The 16,311-nt window shown below is 46.7% G+C and overlaps 1 protein-coding gene across 6 annotated transcripts in view; it reads left to right on the top strand.

Moving 5' to 3' along the window:
* The window catches only part of ANKRD16 (ankyrin repeat domain 16), a 39,502-nt gene that overhangs the window by 14,991 nt on the left and 8,200 nt on the right, over positions 1 to 16,311 (top strand). For 4 of the 6 annotated variants that reach the window (XM_073328893.2, XM_073328892.2, XM_073328891.2 and 1 more), the window contains exons 6-8: positions 1,591 to 1,752; positions 5,356 to 5,434; positions 7,565 to 7,762. In XM_073328893.2, the coding sequence (XP_073184994.2) occupies positions 1,591 to 1,752; positions 5,356 to 5,434; positions 7,565 to 7,725 (402 nt within the window). In that variant the 3' untranslated portion in view covers positions 7,726 to 7,762. Of the gene's footprint in view, positions 1 to 1,590; positions 1,753 to 4,892; positions 5,311 to 5,355; positions 5,435 to 7,564; positions 7,763 to 16,311 lie in introns of those variants that run through there. The other 2 variants (XM_073328894.2, XM_073328897.2) reach the window with 2 other exon arrangements.

Here is a 16,311-nt window from a genome sequence, read left to right as displayed (position 1 = left end):
TGTGTTGGAAGTGAACTTTCTCTGTCTATAACAGATGTAGCTCCCAGTATTTTTTCCTAGTGACCTCTGATTTCCTTCTAAAAGGCTCAAAGGGCTGTTGTTAGATCCAGTTGTATATTCAAAATAACAAACACTTCATTACTTATGTACTGTTGTCAACTTGGACTATGAAACCCTCAAAGTATTAAAAAAATCTAATTTATTTCTCACTGTTTGTGAAGTTGGTTTACATTTGCATTTCTCACCGCATGGACAATGGGAAGAGACGGTTCATTTCCTAGACAGTTTCATTTCTGGTCCTCATGCACTAGCTTGGTGTTGCAATGTTTGGATGGCAAATGCTAAACAGGCAGTACTGCCAACTTCAGGTTTTCAAAAATCAAGCATCAGCCCCTCAAAATCACGAAATTGGCTTAAGAATCATCAGATTTTTTTTTAAAAAATTGTCAGAAATTAGGGTTTGTGGCTGAGCCTGGGACCAGCTGACTCTGCCTCCCTAGTGAGCAACAGAGGACTCTCAGTCGAAGCACAGGTGGCTTGCAGCAGAATCACTTGATTAGCCAGACAGCCTAATTGGCTGGAGGAACCAACAGATGTGCTCTTAAGCCCAGCAGCATCGTTCGGCCAATGCTGCTCAGCACGTATGCCTGCAAGCTGTGATCGCTCCTCTGCCAGCCCTGCTCTAGTCCTTGACTCTGACTTCTGGTTCTTGACCGCCACTGCTCGCAACACTAGGCCTAACCACACACGTCCTGGTCCGTGACAGTATTAATGCATTTTACATTCTTTTTATTTGCCTTCTGGTCTTCAAAATTTTCTGTGCTAGCCATCAAAGCTAAAAACATACTTGTGTTTTAAATGAAAGCTGTTCACATGACTCCAGAAGCTGGGGTTTTAAGAAAAATATTAAATATAGGCACAAGACTTACTATAAAATTGTGAGACCTGGCAGCACTTAAAAGGGGAATGTTTGCTTGTCTTAAACTCTTTCAACTGAAATTTAATTAAAAGAAATAATGGAACTGTATGATTATGATTAAGTATAACACACATTATGATAGTGCCTGAAGGCCCTCATGAGAATTGGGGCTGTACAAACACATTTGCAAATCCAAATTTGACCTGATAGCGTCCCTTTACATGTTGGGACTAGATTCCTTTGATTTACTAGATGTTAATATCTAGCATACTGTGAAATGATGACCTTGTTGTAACTAGACTACTGTGTTGCATGCATTTGGAAAGACAATGGTTTTATAAAGGTGTAGCTTCACTGATGTCAATAAAGTTTCTCCTGATTTACACCAGTGGAAAGGAAAGGAGAACTGGGCCCAGAAGCCTTTGCTAATCATTTCCAAAGCTTGGTAAATGAGCTGATGCAAATGTACACACACACAGGTTTTATCCCAGCATTACATAATCCTGCTGGAGTAAGGTGAATAATTTTTTTGATGGATGAGTAAAATATCATGTGTTTTCATTATTGTCATTGTCATGGCAATGGCCGGACCCATTGTGGGTACACAAGTTGGCGATCATTCGTGGCAATTTGGCACAGCTGTTCATGGGTCCTTATTTCCCACCCGCTAGGTGTGTTATACCGCTGCAGATGCTGTAGGTGCTCGGCCTTTGCACCAGGCAGCAGTCACGGCCCAGGACAAAGCCATCCGGTTCCTTGTCTCTGATCTCGGTGCCGATGTCAATGAGAGAGCAACGTCAATCCAACTCACGGCGCTACATTATGCAGCCAAGGTTTGCCTCCTTTTGATTGCTCCCTGTGCAATGCAGCTGTCAGCTGACATGCCATAAGAGAGATGATGGGATATGTCAGCATAGTCTTTGCCCTGAGTGCCATCTGAAGACTGGCTCAATTAGCACCTTGCAGAATGGTACAACTTCTGCCATGGGCAGCGGGTGAACCCCCCCTTTGGGGAGGCTAGCCCCCTGAGCCCACCCCTTCTACCTGAGTCTGCCCGCCGGAGCCCCAAGCGCCCTCCCTTTCTTTCCTCCTGCCCCCTGTGGCTGGAGGAGCCCCAGCTGGCCTACCTCAGCTGCTACCTCGGCTGCACTGGTTGAAAGTCCTCTTGGTTGCCAGGGGTGCATTTTATAGCTTGGGGGGAGGGTGTGTGACTGTAAATGTGCTTTGGAAAAGATCCCAGCTCTGCCATGGCAAATAACTACACCGTTTGATTTGCAAAAATGTTTCATGGTTTTTTGTTCCTCTCTGAGAATCAGTGTCACTTGCACTGTGCAGCCTAATTTGTTTTGAGGTTTTTGTCCATTTATAAATACATTAAAATCAAATTATGCTTTCAACTCAATTTGCTGCTAAGGCTGTTTTAGCTGAGCCATCTGCTAGCTCACGATTTTTATTGCTGTCGGTGTGTGCGTGCAGTAGTGTACTGGGTGCTGTGAACAGAGGAATATGCAGCTTTTACGGTAAAGGGGAGGGGAGGTAAAAATAAGGGCTATCCACATTCATGCTGCAGAACAAAGCCTAATTAGCGCAGATGAGGAAGAAACAGCCAAATCAGATGCATTATTTAGGGGAAATAGGAGGGTTAAATTTTCCTCTGAAGCATCCAAAATTGGCTACAGCCAGGGAGAAGATCCAGGACTCGATGGATCATTAGTCCATGTCACTGAGGCAATCTCTGGGTTCTTCTAAGATTCTACAAATATCATAGAAATCCTTTGGAAAATGCCAGTGCCCTCGGGGCTAATGCAAATAGATAGCAAATCCAGCTCAGTTGGAAGCTATTAATAAGACAAAGGTCTCTCATCTAAAACACACACTCACTAGTGGCAATCCTAGACTTCTGTAGTAATCAGACCAGATTTCCAGTATGGGAGAAAACACAGTTTCCTAATGAAGCCTAATCCTTTTAACAAATCATCAGCTGCCAGTATTTGTATTGTTAACAGTAAATCAAGGATTCTAGGGCTGACTGGCCAGCAGAGGATAAAAGCAATTGGATTCAGGCCTGGTCTATAGTTCAAATGTAGGTTGACATAGCTATGGCACTAAGGCGTATGAAAGCTCCATAGACCTGAGCACTGTAGCAATGCCTCCCTGAGCCCCAGTGTAAACACAGCTAGGCTGATGAAAGAATGCTACCGTATAGCTAGCTGCCATTGCTCAGGGCTGTAGTGTTCCTGCAGTGATGGAAAAGCCCCTTCTCTCACTGTAGGCTGTCTGTGCTATGGGGCTGTGCTGCTGTAGACCCCGTAGTGTAGACATGGCCTTAGACATTTGATCATAGTGATGGTTGGAGGGGAAAGGCAAGATCAGCTGACACCTTTAATCAGTGGTCCCCAACGTGGTGCCCGTGGGCGCCATGGCATTTATGTGCGCCCGCCTACTGACAAGGGAGCGCTTCCGCCGGACAACCAGCCACCGAAATGCCACCCAGAAGCGGCAACGCCAAGAAGCATCGCCGCTGAAATGCTGCAGCTTCTCGGCGGCATTTCGGTGGCGACGCTTCTCGATGACACGGCTTCTCGGCGGCATTTCGGCGGCTGGTCAGCCGGCGCCCGCCACACTCTTCTGGAAACATATATATGCTATAGCAACAGAAAGGTTGGGGGCCACTGCCTTAAATGGACTAACTAACATGCTAACAAGAAGCGTCTTTAGGCCTTGTCACTAGGGGTCATTCTACATGAGCTCTCCTGCCTTTGCTAGCCTGGGTGGAGCTGTACTGGTGATAAAGCAACAGTGGGAAAATTCTTTAAAATCCTCGAGCAGACACAGACTTTGAGTCCTGGGGCCTTTGAATTCCACTTGTCATGCCAGTTGAACTCTACTGAATAACAGGACTCGTGGCATTCAGAGGCTCCAGGATTCTGGTGTATTTTGCAGGAGGATCTTGCAGGATTCAGCATTGCTGTAAAAGCAAAGCATGGTCCAAGCTGAACTCTCTCAAGCTTGGATCCTAATTCAGCTGCGTATCTGAACTTTGCAGCCTGGGCCTGTCTCTGTTTCAGAGGCTGTGCATCTTAGTGACATACCATCCCTCTGCTCAGAGTGGTGCATTCCCAGAATGGAGCAGAAAGGATGGCCGGAGAGCGCCATTCCCTTCCCTTACGGGGCTGCATGTTTTTCCTCTGCTGGCTTAGTGAAGAAGGGATATGCTGACTCTAAATTCCTTGTGTGGCAGCAACAACTTGGTTCTACTAGACCCCTGGGCTGGCCTGCATGCTTTCTGTTGTTACATACCTGACTGGGGTGGCCAATAAGTGAATTGGTGGGACCCTTGATACAGGAGACAGGGATCCACATCAAAAAACCCACCACCACAGTTAGCAATAATGGGCTTCTTTGTTGGCAGTTTCAGCTGAGCGGGTAAGGATCAAAAATAATCCTTTCACCCCTAGAGGTGATTCCCACTCAGAGTTCAGGTTAACTAGCAGGGTGTGTGGGACAAACTGCCCATACTATATCTGTTCAGTGGATAGGTTGAGGATTTCAGTCTCCAGCATTTGAAAAGGGATCTTTCACTGGTACTCATAGTAAGGTGATGAGCATTCCCAAGTGGGAGCTGAGAGCGCTCAGCACCTGACCGGATTGGGTCCTACACTCTCTCTCTCACTTTCTAAACATGGCTGTGCAATTTAGTGTGGGTTACGGCAGGAGCCTGCTCTACAGGTTTTAAGGACAATAATCTTGATTGACAGAAGCAATTAAATCATAGGGGAACCCGTGCAATTCTGCTTACCGCTGTTACGCCAAAAGAGCTCTAATAGGCATGCGAGGCCATCACAAATGTCACTCACAAGTGCTGGTCGATGGCCAGAGTCTCAGCCCTGCTCTGGTGTCTCGGCATGGCTGTGGCAGCACAAAGGGACAGTGAATATAGTTTATCTACTAGTGGAGAATTCCCTCTGCATAGGGAGAATTGCTGAGCGGCATAGACCGGTCCGAGTAGCTCTGTCTCTGTGCGGGAGATGTTCCTGGGGAAGAGGCGATGTGGCAGGAACACAGGTATGCTCTGGTGATCTCCAGCTGCTGGAGTAGCCCCTTGGGGATATTGGCAGCCAAGTACAGCACTAAGATATGCCAGGGGCTGAGGCAGACCCTGGTTGGCCCCAGGGTCAGGGAGCCGCAGCCCCCACCTCTCTGCTCCTTGACTGGACACAAGAATCTGCACCTTTATCTATAGCTCTCCGAAGGTTTGCCAGTTTGCTTATGGTGCTGCTCATTGGCCATATAGAGAGCTCTTCTAAACATTGCTTTACAGAGGAATTTTTCTATTCCCACTCCTGTAGGTTAGATTAGGCTCACAAATGAAAGATTTAAAGGGCTGGTTCTGCTTAACAATCATGCAGCATATGTGTTTGTGCTTAAAACTGCAGGAAGGGCATACAAGTACCGTCCAAATGCTCTTGTCCCTCGGCGCTGATCTGCATGCTAAAGATGGGAAAAGTCGATCTGGTAAGGCCCTTTGGTTGGTTGTTGTTTCTAGAGCATCAGTGCTGCAGAGGGCACTTTAAAAACAGGTAAGAAGACAGGATCCCTGCCCCAGAAAGATCACAGCACAGTGTGTTCAGTGCCTAATCTTCAGCCAGTGCCAGGTGTATGACTTGTAAATGAATAGAAAGTGGAATTTGGATGCAGAGCTTGTCACCATAGTAATTGCATTGAATTGGCAATGTCATCTGTGCACAAAAATAAATGAGTCACCCTTCGGATTATTGTTTCTAAAAATGAAATGGTTCTCAATGCAGCCAAAACTGGCAACTCATGGCTTCTCCAGAGTGATCAGGTTGGTCTCAATACTTGTTTTCAGAATCATCATGAACAGTTCCCTCATCAGCCAGTCAATCAGTCAGTCTCTTTCTCTCTCCCACAGACGCTCTCTCTCCCAGTCTACATATAGATCAGGTGTGTTCAGGCTCTGTTACACTCACCTGCCCCGGTTACAGTGCAAGTGGTTCAGGTCACCTGTACAGCTGCATTTTTTCCTCCATGACCTTGAGTCAGCCACTCTTGCTTATTCACTCCTTGACGCCCTACTGTGTTCTGGCTTAGTCTGGCCCTCTATCCCACACTGCCTCAGCTGTTCGTGCTAGTGACAGGGGATTGTGGGTGTCTGTCATGTACTTTGGGGTATCCTCCTGTACAGAGAGCTGTGAGGTGCTGTCTCTTGCAAGATGCTAAACATCCTCAGCTCCCAGTTGATTTGAGAGCAAGTGGAAGGCTCTCGGCGGTCTGCAGAAGGCCCTTGGCGCCTAGCAGGATTAGACCAAGAAAGAAGGCAGGTGGACTGGCTAACCTAGCTATCAGGACAAAGTGCAGACAGGACTTCCTACCAGTACAACAGCCATGCTAGAACCCACTTACAGCCTGGTCAACATGCTGCAGCCTTGCTACTCTGCATGACTGACACATGGTCAGAGCCGTCCCTCGAGTATGGCGAATCGGGTTGACTGCTCTGGGCCCTGCGCTTTGGGGGGCCCCGCACTTCAGTGTGTGTGTGTTGTGTGGGGGGCACTAGGCTGGCCCGGGGCGGGGGGTGTTGGGGTGCCTGGTTGGCCAGGCCGGCCCGGGGGGGTTAACGGGGGGCCTGGTGCTGGCAGCAGGGGTTGGGTCTACACTCACCAGCAGGAAGTGTGTGTTGTATTTATTTTTCTTGCTCGGCCACTGTTGCACCGGCCGCCAGCTTCCCAGCGCCGCCAGAACACGCCAGCGCCAGGCTGACCCCATCCATTGCCCTTCCACCCCGGACCCCTCCCTTCTCCGGGACCCCCAGCACAGGGGGCCCCCTCACCCCAGCTCAGGTGCCATCCTGTGACTCTCCATCGTCCCCCACCCCCCTACACTGGTGTTTCCTCCCCACACCAGATTTCACCTGTATAACAAATGTTAACGGGGGGCCATGCAGGCTGATTTGTCCTGGGCCTCCACCCCCCACTCCCCAGGGATGTCCCTGCACATGGTACATTGTATGGTTAGGGACCGTGTGCCAGATCTGCAACTGATCCTACCTCTGCATAACTCCACTGAAATCAATGGAGCATCTACCCATCAATGTACACCAGAGCTGATCCTGTGTGTTCCATGGATTCTGTGGATGGAATCAGCCGTTACACAGCTTAGCCACACACACAGTACAGATCTTTTCTTTCCTTACGAAGACTCTCAGGGCCAGATTCTGTAGGTTGCTGGGGCCGGTCTCCTGTGAAAGTGGCACCCATGGATTGAAGGATCTTGGATTGTCATTCTTGCTAGTGATATTGTACAGGATTAGGCGGCTAGTGCTTTATTTGAATGTGGCAGCTCCTTGCTGCGCAAAACAAACCGAAACATTCTTATTTAATTTCCCACTCCTGTTGTCTGCATCCATAATGGACACAGCAGTGCAGTTTCAAGGCCCAGGACTGCAGAATGCAGGGCACTGATTGCATGTGATAATTGAAAAAAGAATTAAAGTCATTACTCATCCGTGGCCAGTTTTTCCTGGATTAATTCCCTTTGCTGGGAGTCTGACATTTGCGTTGCATATGAAATACAAATCCCTGTTTGCGGATTTCATTTCCATGTCAATGTCCTGTCTCCTTACAGCCCTGCACATGGCCTGTGCAGGCCAGCACGCAGCCTGTGTGTGGCTTCTCCTGCAGGCTGGATTGCAGGACTCTCTGGACGACACTGGAACATTTGCACGGCAGCTTGCCAAGAAACCGGACGTCCTACAGCTTTTCAAGGGAATAAATGTTAGTGCATGAAACTGACAGAGGAGAGAATAAAAGTTTGTTTTCAGCATCACTGTTTTGTGTTGTGCCTGATAGAACTATTAACAAAGGCCCAAATCCTGAGGGCCTGACTCAGGCAAACTCCTATTTAAGACAATGGAAGTTGTGCTGAGTAAGGACTGAGTAAAATTGCTCATTGGAAATATATTGGGAATAAAGCTACATAAGAATGTCTCCTATTACATAGATTTTGACCCAAGGGTATAATGGGGTTAATACACTCCATAGGACGGGACTTACAGACGCTTGTCTAGTGCCCCATCATCCTAGGATTTCTACCAGTTCCCGCCCCAGCTATTTGGTTGCTGGGTTGGTTCGCACACACTTAGGCCTGGTCTAGACTAGGAAATTAGGTCAGGATAACTGTCGAAAAATCCGCATCCCTGAGCAAAGCTGTTAAACTGACCTAACCCCTGGTGTAGACAGCGCTCCCACTGACCTAGCTACTGTCTCTCGGGGAGGTGGAGTACCTGCACTGACAGAAGAACCTGTGCCTTTGGTGTTGGTAGCAGCTTCAGGGAAGCGCTACAGCGGCCCCACTGCAGTGTTTTAAGTGTAGACAAGTCCTACATATCTCTTTATCTGTGTCTGTACTGCATCAAGTGCAGGGCAGTTCAAGCCTTAATTGGGGCCTTTGGTCATCACTGTAATATAAATGTTTAATAAAAATAGTGCTACAATTGGATGGCTGTTCGATGGCCTGTATGAAATGAGCTGGTGGGACCAGGCCAATTTCTGGTGGGACAGCACAAAACCACTGCCATAATTGGCAGCTGTTACAGAGAGGCCAAGGGTGACAGAGAACCAATTACCCTTTCCCCTAAGAAGTGATTCCCCCTCAACCATCTAGCTCAGGGTTGAAGAATATTGGTGGGTAGCATGGGGAAGCTTGCACAGCCTCTGCCCATGCGATATGCTTTCTGTGGAGCAGGGACCTGAGCCGAAACCCACTGAAGTCAACAGAAACATTGAAGACTTCCACTGGCCTCTGCATCAGGCCCAAAGAGAGAAATGTATTATCCAAGACATGCATTCATCGATTCCAAGGCCAGAAGGGACCACTGTGATCATCTGATCTGACCTCCTGTATAACACAGGCCCTACAGCATTTGCAAAATAATTCCTAGAGCAAATGTTTTAGAAAAACATCCAATCCCGATGTAAAAATTGTCAGGAATGGAGAATCCACCACAACCCTTGGAGTCAATCTGACACTTCTCACCATCATTAAAAAATCTTCCTCTTTGAAGTATTCAGGAAATAAGCTGTATGCTTAACACTCTGCTTGTAAGCGTCTGACAGTTTGGGATAGTCATAAATGCTAGAGCTACAGTCACTGTTTGTTTTATATTTTTTGTTTTTAAAGACAGTAAAACGCACTCATTCTGGAATTAGATTGGAAGCATCACAGCAGATGCTGTTCAATTTCATGGCGAGGGGGTTGTAAATGCACATCCCAGTTTCATGTGTAACCCTTCTGCCAGGAGGAGTTGGTGCCAACAGGGGCCGATTTCAATGTCTAAGGGATTCTCTTAACAGAAAATAGAACCGGCTTGAACCCCACCCAGTAATCTGGGAAAACCAAACACCACCCTTGGGCACCCCTAAGAAGCACTGAGTCTTTGTGCAACAAACTAAAACTTTTATTACAAGGGAAAAAGGACCCCAGTGTTAATTTGGCAAAACAGCACAACCATAGGCAAACACCCACCCCCACAGAGCATTGGGCACTGTCCTTTGCCTCAGCTTCTCACCTTGCAGCGTGAAAGTCCAACACTCAACACACCACTCCCCTGTCCCTCTGAGGTACCTCACAGTTAACAAAGACCCAGGTAGTGGGGAACCTCACTGTCAGTGCAGTTTCTATGTAACCTTTCACTGTTTCCACATGAGCTAACGCTAAGCTCCTAAACTCATATAGGAATTACCAACAAGGACTCTTAATTGAGCCTAATCAGCTCTGTCATTAAATGCTGGAGTGGAACAGGTCAAATGGTATCTAGGTTTCCTTGGGTAGAGTCCACAACAGCATGTATAAATATCTACCACCCCCCCAATCTCCTCTTTGCTAAGTTTTGGCATCCCTACCCCCTACTTAGCAAGTGAGGTTCAGGACATGTTAATCAGGGCATGTTAAGCACAGGTCTGCTGTCCTTTACTAGTACATAAGAATAACAATATTTCTATCACCCCTGTATTTGAATGCTAGAGTGATTTGTGTAGTAAGAGGCCCTGAAACATAAACCCTTGTATCAGAGGCCTGGTCTGAGGCCTAAAGCCTGAACCAAAGTACTTCCAGGCAGTGTTAAGTGAAGCTGGGCTGTGAGCCAGAGGCAGGTCCCACTCACAGAAGTTGGCAAGAAAAGGTTGTTAGAAGCACGTACACACATAAGTGCTAATGAGAGGAACTTGTGCCAAGAAGGCGTCAGAAAACTCCACAGAGATAACAAGGAACAGGCAGGTGCATCTTAAAGACAGGGTCAAAAGGACAACATGATGGATAGATTCGTTTGAACTATGATGAGTAATCTATCCTGCAACTGTATAAAAGTAGGTCCGGGAGCACACATCTTTGTCCAGCCTAGGGGGCAGTGGAATGTCCTGCAACTGACTGAGCTGTATCCATTGCCAGGGAGCACAAATTCGTAGTATGCTCTGTAGAGTCTATAAGGAACTATTCCTGTGTTTCGTTTGACAATAAACCTGGCTCGGGTTCCTTCGTACCTTACTAGAGTCTGTGGTTTTTGGGGGATCTCTCGGGGTCTGCTGTGTTAACGATCTGTGCAGAGCTGGGGCAGCACACAGAGCGAACACGCACGCAGCTGACTGTTATCATCATCGAACAAGAGCAGAGCACCACACCGGTAGCTACCGACAATAATTTGTAACTCAAACCAGCCAAAATTGATCATTTTTGGCAGAGCAGCTCCATCATGCTGCGCACTGAGGCAGAGTAGGCATGTCTATGCAAACATGGCCTGCTCCTGAAGTCACTGAAGTTGTCAGAGGCGATCTCATTCAGGTCCTGCTTACCCATGTAAGGGCATAAAGAGCAGGATTCTGCAACTTGTTTAGAGCAGATGCTAAAAGTCATAACTGTAGCCATATGTGTTTGTTCTGCTTTACTTTCAGCACCAAAGCTCTGCACCTGTTGGAGTTAATCGGGCCACAGTTTGTCCTGCAGTATGTGCCACAGAAAGTGTGTGAGTCGAATTCTGAGCTTGGATGTAGGTGTGGAATTCTCAGACGAGCCATCGCGGTCCCTGTTGGCAGAACTTGGCCCAGAAAGCCTGATTGAACTCCCACTGAAGTCAATGGAAAGTCTCCGATTGTCTTCAATAGAAGTTGTCAGGTCCTAAATTAGCAGCAGCTTCAGTGTGGGATCTCATTCTTCATTAAATCATGGATTACTGATCACACAGTGCCAGCCCAGTAATAATAAATTTGGAATATTTCTTACAGTGAAAAGTGTGCTTATATATATGAGAGAGAGAAGGTGGGTGAGGTAGTATCTTTTACTGGACCAACTTCTGTTGGTGGAAGGTAAGAGCTTTCCAGCTACACAGAAACAAGGAATCCGGTGGCACCTTAAAGACTAACAGATTTATTTGGGCATAAGCTTTATATGGGTAAAAAACCCACTTCTTCAGATGCATGGAGTGAAAATTACAGATTTTCACTCCATGCATCTGACGAAGTGGGTTTTTTACCCACGAAAGCTTATGCCCAAATAAATCTGTTAGTCTTTAGGGTGCCACCGGATTCCTTGATGTTTTTGTGGGTACAGACTAACACGGCTACCCCTCTGATACTAGCTCCACAGAGCTCTTCTTAAGGACTGAGGAAGGAAGCAGAGTGTCTGAGCTAAATATAGGTTGGGACAGATTGTTAAACAGCAGGGGTAACACATATTGGAGGTGGTCACTTGAAATGAAGTGAGCAATTAGGGGTTAGATTGTTATGCATAAAGGGTTTGAAGTGGGCCATTAAGGGTAGCAGGCAGGGTGGTTTGTTACAAATCTTGTTGTAATGAGCCATAAAAAACAGTGTCCTTGTTAAGGCCAGGGCTTTTAGTGTCTAGCAGATTGACACATGTAAGTTCTCCAGGGTTGCCTTTCGGAGGTATTGTGCGGGTTTCCTTAGAGGACAAGTATCGAAAGATCAGATATGGAGGGATTGTTTGTGAAAAGTGTTTGCCGCAGGTGGTGTGGTGTTTTTGTCTTTTATCATTATATATCCTTACATATATTTCCTTCCTTAGGAATAGAGATGAAATTGACATGTCTGTATTTGTTTTATGACAATAGAACCGTATCATTCCCAAACTTTGTGGACTAGAATCCTTGGATGATGCCACTGCTGTTCTGGAATAGCCTCTGTAAACTAGCTGCTGCAGCTGCTACCAAGTCAGTGGAGACAGCACAATGCATTCTGGGTTTCTCTTTTGTAAGCTCCATCAAAATAATGGCTCCTAGGTGTCTTGAGGGTTTTTTTTTTTAGCATATTTAAAATTAGGGTTACCAGATAGCAACTGTGAAAAAACAGGACAGGGGGTGGGGGGTAATAGGCATCTATATAAGAAAAAGTCCCCAAAAACGGGACTGTCCCTTTAAAAACGGGACATCTGGTCACCCTATTTAAAATGCAAACACCTGGGATGGGCCCCCAAAGAGAGTAAGGGGAAGTCCCACTGCCCACATTACCTCCCATTAATTAATTATACAACCTGCACGCTCTACCATAATCTGCCTGGCAACAGGAGAGAGGCATTATGAAGAAGAAACTTTAAAATCTCTCTTCTGTGAAGGCTTTTGTAATCTAAGTGGCTCTGTAACATTTCAGCCCAATGACATGGCTCTGTACGAGAAGAATGCGTGTGTATGCAAATGGGGAGGTGGGCACTGATTCCGCAACCTTTACTTGGGCTGGGTAGCACTTGACTCCACATAGTCCCATTGATTTCAGCTGGAACGACTCCAGCTGTGTGACTAAGGGTTTACACTTCCGGGGCCAGATGAAATAAGCAATATTTAGGTGCCCAAAAATGCAGGTAGGTGCCTACGGCGGTTTACACTATACTAGATGCCAAGTTGCCTCCTTTGGCACCTAAATACCTGTGTACTGAACCCTGCAAGCTGCTCCATGGGAGTGGAAGGGTCTGCAGAATTGCCAGCTCTCCCGATTTTATCATGAGTCTTGCAGTAGTTGGGGGGCGGGTGGGAATTTAAGCCCTGGCTGCTGGAGTTAAGAAATTACTTGAGAATCTCTGCTTTTATTTAAACCAGGACATTTCTAGCCCTCCTGGCTGCAGAGAAGAGCTTGGATACGTGAAGTAAGTGCATCCTGAAGGCTCAGAAACTGGAAGGCAAAGAGCCCCCCCATCTATGATTTTAAAAGTTTCATGTTTTAGAGCTGATCTTGTGCTTTTGGGGCCTGACTTGTGATTTTTGAACACTTGACATTGGTAATACTGGTTCTGCACCTCTGGAATGGCTTACAGGTTCGGGGTCTAAGGAGTTAAACTCCTTGTATAAAGAAAAGATAGAATCACTTGTCTCAGGCAATATTTATCATTGATCCTTCTTTTGACGCTTTGTATTGATATTTCATTCAATAAAAAGATGCACAAACTAACTTGTCATAATTTGTACAGGGTCCAATATATGCAATAGAAAGCAAGTAACCAAGGTACAGCTGCACACCTGGAAAATTAGACAGGGGAAAACCCACCTGGGATGCTTTAGTATTACTTATATTGCTGTAGTTTGTAGGAGCCCTACTCATGGATCAGGACTCCATTGTGCATGGGAGGGCTGGACAAACCCAGAACAAAAAGATGGTCTCTGCCCCAAAGGGTTTACAATCTAAGGTATATTTTTGTTTTACAACCCAATATGGTCTTGAAAGACCCAAATCCTGGGCCCACAAAGTGGGGGCCGTAGGCTCAAAAGGAGTTTAAAGGCCAAGAATTTGCAGCTCAGCAGGGATTAAAGGAGTGACAACCCGGTGAAGGGAGATTGATGCTTTGTGAAGAAACCACTGTGTTGGGTTTCTGTCTGTGGATCACTATTTAGGACAATGACAAGCAGACAGGAGCAGGGCCAGTGGGCTGATGTACGGTGTGGTTCTGCTGGCACATGACCACGTGGTCGGGCAGGGAACATGGCAGGCTGCATTTTATATTGCATCAATCAGCTGTAGTCGTGACCATGGCTCTGCTTTGCTGCTGCCTTGAGGTCAGAGGGGTCAGGATTCCATCTCCCTTCTTCTACAGCTCCTGCGTAGTTCTGCCCCCCGCAAAATTTTCCTCTGGTTTTGCTGGCGGCGTGATCAGGATTTGAGCCACAGTGCATCTTTACATAAAGCCCTGGGCAAGGCTGTTGTGTATAGCATGGCCTGCCATTGTTTGATGGCTCCTTAAAATACGTAGAGCTTGAAGGACAAATCTAGAGCATTCACTTGGCTTTATGGGAACCATACACTTATGATAAGCTTTCATACTGTGACAGATTCGTCCCTGTTATTTATAGAGACTCAGCTGCACGCTGAAATCCAGCGTTCCCAGCTCTCGTGATTTTGTCATAAGTCTCATGATAATTATTGTTTCCCTTAAAGCCCCAGCTCCTGGAGTCATGTGGATCTGTGATGATTTCAGCCTTCGGTCTTAAAGAAAAAATAAGTTTCTAGCCCTCATGGCTGTGGAGGAAGCTTCCAAATGTGACCCCGGTGCACCCTAAAGGCTCAAAAAGCAGAAGGCAAATCAAAAGAACCCCACATCTATTATTTTTACATAATCTCATGATTTTAAAGCCAATCGCGGGATTTTTGGTGAGCCTGACTCATGATTTTTGAGCACTTGTGCTTGTCAATCCTGGAAACCCTTTTGCTTTTTGCATGGTCTCATTTATGGTGTTTGGCCAATGGCATGGTGGAAAGGTGGCTTCAGACCCTGGCTCTGCTGCTGACTTCCTGCGAAACCTTGGGCAAATTGCTGTACATCTCTGGGCCTGCTTCCTCCTCTGTAAAACAAGGATAATATTTTCTTACCTCACAGGGTCGTTGTGAGGATAAACTCATGGAAGTGTGAGGTGCCAGAGAGAATCCTGGCAATGCAGGGATTTTCCAGTATTACAGACAGAACTGTATTATTAATCATGTTTATTACACTAGTGCCTAGCCCAATCTGTTCCACCTAGTATTTAGCTGTGACCCTCTGAGTACATTTCCCAGGCCTGAAGAGGAGCTCTTAAAGCTTGTCTCGCTCATCAACAGAAGTTGGTCCAATAAAAGATATTACCTCACCCACCTTGCATCTCTAATGCTCAAGGACACACAGCCAGTCAGTGGCAGAACTGGAAACCCAACCCAGGCCTCCTAAGTAACAGTCTGGTGCCCTACCCAGCGGAACATGTGGCCTCTCAGGGCATGTCTACACGTACAGCACTGCAGTGGCGCAGCTGGGCCGAGTCTGGTGAAGACGCTGTATGCGGACAGGAGAGAGCTCTCCCGTCGGCATGATGAAATCACCTCCGTGAGCAGCAGAAGCTGTCGGCGGGAGAAGCTCTCCCACTGACATAGCGCTGTGCACACCGATGCTTATGTCGGTGTAACTTACGTCGCTCAGGGGCTGGTTTTATCACACCCCTGAGCAGCAAAAATTATGCTGACATAAGCTGTAGTGTGCACATAAGAACGGCCAGACTGGGTCAGACCAAAGGTCCATCTAGCCCAGTGTCCTGTCTTCCTTCAGTGGCCAGTGCCACGTGGCCCAAAGGGAATGAACAGAACAGGTAGTCATCAAGTGATGCATCCCCTGTGGCCCATTCCCAGCAAACAGAGGCTAGGGACACCATCCCTGCCCATCCTGGCTAATAGCCGTTAATGGACCTATCCTCCATGAACTTATCTAGTTCTTTTTTGAACCCTGTTATAGTCTCAGAGACATAGCCTCCTAATGGTGGAAATGCATCCTGTAATCTGATTAGAAAGTCTTAAACATTGACAGTAGAAATTGGCTCAGGATATCTAGTCAAGGCCTATCACTGGGTATTTGCAGGCACTTCTCCAGACCCCTTTAACCTTCCCTTAGGTTTTGTCTACACTACGAAATTAGGTCGAATTTATAGAAGTCGGTTTTGTAGAAAGCGTTCTTATACAGTCGATTGTGAGTGTCCCCACACAAATGCTCTAAGTGCATGTAGTCGGTGGAGTGTGTCCACAGGACCGAGGCAACTGTCGACTTCTGGAGCATGGCACTGTGGGTAGCTATCCCACAATTCCCGCAGTCGCCGCCCATTTGAATTCTGGGTAGCAGCACCCAGTGATACCATATGACTTCTATGGGCTATTTTAGACCCAATCTGACTCTCATTAAAGACACTGGGAATCTTTCCATTGACTTTAACATGGGTTGGATCAGGTGCTCACTCAGGAAAACACTTAAGCCCATACATACAGCTAAGCACCTACTTAAATCCCAAGGACAGAAATAAGATTTCAGCACATGCTTAAAATTAAGCATGTACTTAAGAGCATTATTGAACTGGGACCTTAGGTAAA

This window comes from Lepidochelys kempii, chromosome 1 (genome assembly GCF_965140285.1).
Source record: "Lepidochelys kempii isolate rLepKem1 chromosome 1, rLepKem1.hap1, whole genome shotgun sequence".
Classification (NCBI taxonomy): Eukaryota; Metazoa; Chordata; order Testudines; family Cheloniidae; genus Lepidochelys; species Lepidochelys kempii.
The sequence above is the reverse complement of the archived record's forward strand: the minus strand, read 5'-3'. Positions and strand labels throughout refer to the sequence as shown.